Consider the following 5,959-nt stretch of genomic DNA (forward strand, 5'->3'; position numbering starts at 1 on the left):
TATGTTGCAATACGTTTTAAAGACTCCTGATAATGTCCCTGATGCAGTATATGACGCTGTCGCAGACAGACTCCCTACACTCTCAGCCACCACCCCAGCAATACACCTTGCAGCACATTCCCTCTCCTGCCAATGTCCAACCCGCGCCATTGCAGGCAGCGCGCCCCCCCCTTAACCAATCAATGCCGGCGTGGCCGCTCAACGTTCTATTTTTTTTTTTTTATTATTTCTTTTTTTTCTCTTCTTCTCCACTCTGCGACTGCCAGCCAATCAGAAGGCTCGGCCAGAACAAACCCAGTGTTCCAGGAATCCATTCATTCAGAGGCAGGAGAGCGCGAGGCGTGGAAGGTTGTAGTGTGGAGGGGGGGGAGAGCTGTGAGTGATTGCTGCAGGGTGACACCCTCATTCATCACTATTCTTCTCCGCTCCATTCTCTGCCCATGCTGGAGAGAGGCGTTCACACGCCAACCTGAGGATTATTATTATAACTATAACGTTGCTGTCCTCATTTTCTTCTTGGAGGGGAAGTAACATTTGGGATTTATCTCATCTCTCTTTATATTTTAATTTGTAAAAACCATAAGGGTGATCGTTTGGATTTACATGGCGAGGAAAGTATGTGAGTTAAAAAAAGTGTCGCACCCCAGATCCCTCCTTCTTTTTGCCTCCTCCCATCGCATGCAGCAACAGCAACACGGACCCTGAGCTAGCTGCACTGACAAGGACTCGCTGCTCTGCCTGTCTGATCGCCCTGCACCCGTGTACGGACTCTGCTTGTTACCTGTAACCAGACCTACAGCGACAGCCGTGTGGCTACCTACCGCGGGAAGTGGGCTCTCTGGATGGATTACCCTGTGATGAGACTCTGGCTGTCACTGCTGCACTCTGGATTCGCTGTTTAGCTGCTTTTTTGGATGGAGGGTTTGAGCTGGTGGGATATGACACGCCTCATGTCCCATGCACAGTAACCGTAGGACTGCACTGCATGGCTTTGACTCTGGTGTCTGCTTGCACACAGGTGAGTTCCCCCGTGCAGATTGTGTCTATCATCTGTGCACGTGTTAGAACCCCATGATCCTGCCTGCAGGTGCTAATTATTTTTGGTGTCCGAAAAACACAAGGGGCTGTGGAGGTGCTCTCTGCTAATATACTGCATGCATAACCAGTGTGCTGTACAATATAACTCCCTGATTATCCGAAGCAAAGGGGCCCCAGTAAAAGCATTACTGGAGACAGGTGTTCTCAGGGTAACTGCTCACCTTTGAGAGCAGTCTTGCTTTTTATATCGCAATTGGTTACAGTGTGGCTGGCTAATCCATGGATAGAACGTTGGGAGTTCTATGTAAAGAATAATTCGGAAGCAATCACCATGTAAACCAAACAGAATTTCAATGCTGATTGCTCCACTTTTAGGACTCTAACACCACAATCACTTTTTATGCGTAACCCCAATAACTTGTAGTTTTTTTTTTTTTTTTGTTCTGTATTTTGTGTTTCCCAAACTTCACGCAACGTTGCGGGGTATATTGGCGATTGTTTCACTTTCAAATCCCCAATAATTTGAGCCCTTTGGTTCTGGGTAGCTGTGTAAAACATGCACTGCAGCGCACTATAGGGAAATATGTCAAGGAGAAGGAAATGTAAGAGTTCGTTTTTCTTTATTTTGGACTGATGTCTACATTTCGCATGTGACGCATAACCTTTTAGTAAATAGCCTCCGGCTAGCACTGTGAGTGTGTTCTAACACCTTGCACATGATGCCCATCTAGCCAGGCACACAGAGGCGGTGGGTGTGCACTGTTCTGGGGCGCAAGGAGCCAGTCTGAGACAAGACAGTGCTCTGTAGCAGGGATGAGTGGAAAGTCCGCCCCCCTGCGGTAATGTTCAGCTCTCTCCCTCCCTCCTCCCAGCAAGGGGTTGTTTCATTCATAACTTTTTCCTTCCTCTGTCTCCCCCCCCATCCCTCCTTTTATTAGAGCTCTCTGTCTCTCTCCCTCCCCTACCTCGGGAGATCCTGCTCCTTTCTATCAATTCATATTTCCCCAGATCTACTGACAATCATTAAAGGTAAAGAGCCATTTCCCTTACTCTGAAAACCAGCCTGAGCGTTCTCAAACCCTCTGCACTTATTTAGTTTATGCAGATTTTATAGTGTCCCTGGATCTTCATGGCCCAATATTTATTTTAATGTTTTTTTCTGTCTGGTATTCAAAGGTGTAGTTAAGCATATTTTGTGTTGAAGAAACGTTTAGTTGTAAGGTTTTTTATTTATTTTTTTGGTTCCCAGGCATGATTAGTATGTTTTAACACTATTTGCTTTGCACGTGTTCGTGTTGTGACTTTTAATCCATTCTGATCCTTGTTCAGATCAGTTGACACAGGGTTTGATCTTTACACATTTTAGCATGTGTGTGCCTTTTTGATACGTTTTAATGCTGCTTAAACTGAGGTTTATGTTCGTTGTGATGCTGTTTATACCCAAATGCACTGTGTTTTAGGAAGTGCACAATTGTTTAATATATGTTAAAGGAGCCCTTCAGCATAACAGGCAACTGATCAAACTATTAATAATCTCTAAAAATCGATCATGTGGTCTTGCTTTATTGAAATTATATTTTATCTGTGGGGTTAAAATAGTTTTTAGGTATGTTATGAGGGGGGGGGAAGGAAGAAATGTTCTTACTAACTAAGCACCAAACTTTAGTGGGTTTAAAACAAACTTTCAAACAGTAATAGCCAAACTGACTACAGCTGAATTTGAGTATTTTTCTGAAATCAGCACATTTTGCCTCAATTTTACAGTTTTTGCCTTAATGTTTGTAGTTCTGCTTGTTAAGTATTTTGGATTGCAACAAAAGGTTGTTTTTTTTTTCTTCTTATTTATATTGTGTTTTACAACTTTGTGTTTTTTTTTTTAGTATTTAAATCTACTTTCTTTTAAATGTCAAAGCAATGTATTATGTTGCAAGTTGTTTAAAAAAAATGTGTATATACAGTATGCACGTTTTGTTTCTGGCACACTGTAATGTTATATCTGGATGCTTTTGCTTTATTATGGGCTAGTTGGGTCATGCAGAAATAGATATAATTCTGCCAGTAAAAATACCTTTTTATTTGAAGCCAGCTTTGTGAGTTACTGCAACAGCATTTATTGAATATAATTATACATTATACAGAGTAAAAATATTGCCTATCTAGACTTAGTGAGATTTTCAAACCTTGCAAGATATTTAATTTCAAGAAAACTTTTTTAAACCGAGGAAGCTGATGGTCTTGCACATAGAATTTTTGAATATTGACATGTAGTCATGGTGTACTGTGCACATGTGTAATGGGAGTTCACATTAATGTAAATAAAATGTAATGTCCTTCATGCATCTAAAATATTTTTTTTTTTCTTGGTCTTTCTACAGGTCTTCAGATGCATGCCAAGTTCACTTTGAATGCTAGAAGTCGAGATCACTACAGATGGAGCTACCAATTCAACATGGCCCTAGCGGTTCATTAATTGTGATTCAGCAGCCTTCTTTAGACAGCAGGCAAAGGTTGGAATATGAGAGGGAAGTTCAACCAACTGCTATTTTATCCCTGGACCAGATCAAAGCGATTCGGGGCAGGAATGAGTACACAGAAGGTCCATCCATGGTGAGGAAGCATGGACCCAAGATTGTACCAAGGCACACTAAGCAGGAGAGGACTCATGAGATTATACCAATTAATGTGAATAATAACAATGAGCACAGACCTATTCACCTGGCTCACACTGGGCACCTATATAATGGGCGGGCTCCTGTGCTGAGCAGGTCTACTAGCACTGGAAGTGCAGCAAGCTCCGGAAGCACAAATAGTGGCTCCTCTGAGCAAGAACTTCTGGGACAGTCACCACCACCAAGACCAGGCTTGGGACACCGGATGGATAGGATAGTTCGAATGCAGCCCAAGGCTTCATCTTTGATTGTAGATGATCTTAAGAGCTCTGTGAAAATTGACTCCTCTCAGCACAGATTCATTTGTGAACAGTGTGGGAAGTGCAAGTGTGCAGACTGCACTGCTCCGAGGACCCTGCCATCATGTTTGGCCTGCAACCACCAATGTTTGTGCTCAGCTGAGAGCATGGTGGAGTATGGCACTTGCATGTGTCTGGTCAAAGGATTTTTCTATCACTGTTCAAATGACGATGAGGGGGACTCGTGTGCGGATAACCCTTGTTCCTGTACCCAGTCACATTGCTGCTCCAGATACCTGTGCATGGGAATAATGTCAATTTTCCTGCCGTGTTTGCTTTGCTACCCTCCTGCTAAAGGATGCCTAAAACTCTGCCGAGGATGTTACGACAGAGTTAAGCGCCCTGGTTGCCGATGTAAAAACTCAAATACTGTGTATTGCAAACTGGACGATATTCCCCGGGGCCAGGGCAAGCCTTCCTGACTTTGAATGAGGGAGCCTTCGTCTCTGCCTTATGGACTATTTGCTGTGTTTGGTCACACATACAGATCCTTTTTTTCCCCCATCCCACTAAATACCTCCTTTTCCTTGTTTTATAAGGGTTCCAATTTCTTCTTTACCAGAATCCCAGTATAATCAGTAGAGCTAACGTGTTGCTTAGGCGTTTTTCACGTTAATACAATCTATTGTGGTTGGCTGAAAGGATAAACATGCCTTACACCTTAAGTGGTTTTCTTTGTGCCTAATTTCTGACTTAGCCTAACTTTACCCATTCCCTCCCCCCATTTTTGTTTTTTGTTTTTTACCCTTTCAGAAATATAATACAACCTCCTCTCCCCCTCCTCCCCCCCCCACTCTATTACCTGAAAAACTACTAACTAATCCTTTTACAAAGACTGGCCTAAAGGAAGATCTGAACATCCAGCAGAGACCTACAATTACCCCATAATAAATACCCTTGTAGCTCTTCTATGTCCTTGATGCCAGTTTTCGGTGAAGGAATTGGTCAGTAATCCCCTTTTCTCTAGCCTACTTCCCCTCCTACAACTATTCTCATGTATTATTCATTTTTTTTTTGTACATATTTTTTTTTTTTTTTTTTTACTTTAAATGTATTATATAGGCAGAGGCACTTCTCTGTTGAAGGACTTTTTCCCTCCCCTCAAGTTTTCATTTCTTCTTCTTTTTTTTTTTTTTCAGTTGCCAGAAAAAATAGTAGCCTTAAAGAAATAAGCTCTTTCACCCTAGACACACGAAGAGTTTTTTGTGTTTCTACGTGGTGACTTTTTTTTTTCCTTGTATGTGTTTTAATTGCCTTAGCCACAACCTGGCATTTTGTATATTATATGTATAAAATCACAAAGTTGAATATTGACTATTTTTAAAACAAAGGTCTGTTTAAAACTTTTTTTATTGTAAAAAAAAAATATTTATTATGTGAATCTATTATTTTATGATATTTATTACAAAGGACAGTTGAAAATTTACTTGTCTGAATATAACAGTATCAATACTTACTGAAAAAATAAGGGTGACACAAAGTACATATCTAACTATAATGCGGAAAATATAATAATTAATGAATGTGTCTGTTATTTCTTTATTTTCAGTCAATATTCACACAGATATGGCCTGTTCCACATTGTAGCATATATTTCAAAATGAATTTTTTAATTTAATTAAAATGTATTTTAACTTTTACATTTTGGTCTTTGTTTTATTATTTCATGATGAAAAGATCTAATGCATAATGTTTTTTACCCCCCCCCATCATATTTAACTTTTAGGTACCTAATATTTATTTCAATTATTTGTACATGTAATTTTATTAAAGCTATGGGAATAATAAACCACATTCATTCTAATATTGCAATATGCCTGTCACGTAGTAGTGTTTTTTTTTTTAATTTTATTTTTTTTATAATTTTTATTTTTTTGTAGAACCATTTCTGTGAATATTATCCTGAAATTAGATGTAGAGTTTGCTGTTGCACCATAACATATAAACAAGTCT

At 40.1% G+C, this 5,959-nt stretch overlaps 1 protein-coding gene across 2 annotated transcripts; it reads left to right on the forward strand.

Annotated features, from left to right (window-relative positions):
- Positions 1-334: 334 nt before the first annotated feature.
- On the forward strand, positions 335-5,646 carry SPRY1 (sprouty RTK signaling antagonist 1). 2 transcript variants are annotated; one of them, XM_063460068.1, is made up of 2 exons: positions 335-1,018; positions 3,414-5,646. In XM_063460068.1, the coding sequence occupies exon 2, from the start codon at positions 3,469-3,471 to the stop codon at positions 4,426-4,428; it is 960 nt and encodes a 319-aa protein (XP_063316138.1). In that variant the 5' UTR covers positions 335-1,018; positions 3,414-3,468; the 3' UTR covers positions 4,429-5,646. The 2 variants fall into 2 exon arrangements, with proteins under 2 accessions (XP_063316138.1, XP_063316139.1); XM_063460069.1 differs by lacking the exon at positions 335-1,018 and adding an exon at positions 1,981-2,067.
- The last annotated feature ends 313 nt before the right edge of the window (positions 5,647-5,959 follow it).

Source organism: Pelobates fuscus, chromosome 6 (genome assembly GCF_036172605.1).
Source record: "Pelobates fuscus isolate aPelFus1 chromosome 6, aPelFus1.pri, whole genome shotgun sequence".
In the NCBI taxonomy this organism is placed as follows: Eukaryota; Metazoa; Chordata; class Amphibia; order Anura; family Pelobatidae; genus Pelobates; species Pelobates fuscus.

Bases quoted from the DNA above. Each gene is read 5' to 3' on its own strand.
- SPRY1 (XM_063460068.1), top strand. From the start codon at position 3,469: ATGGAGCTACCAATTCAACATGGCCCTAGCGGTTCATTAATTGTGATT.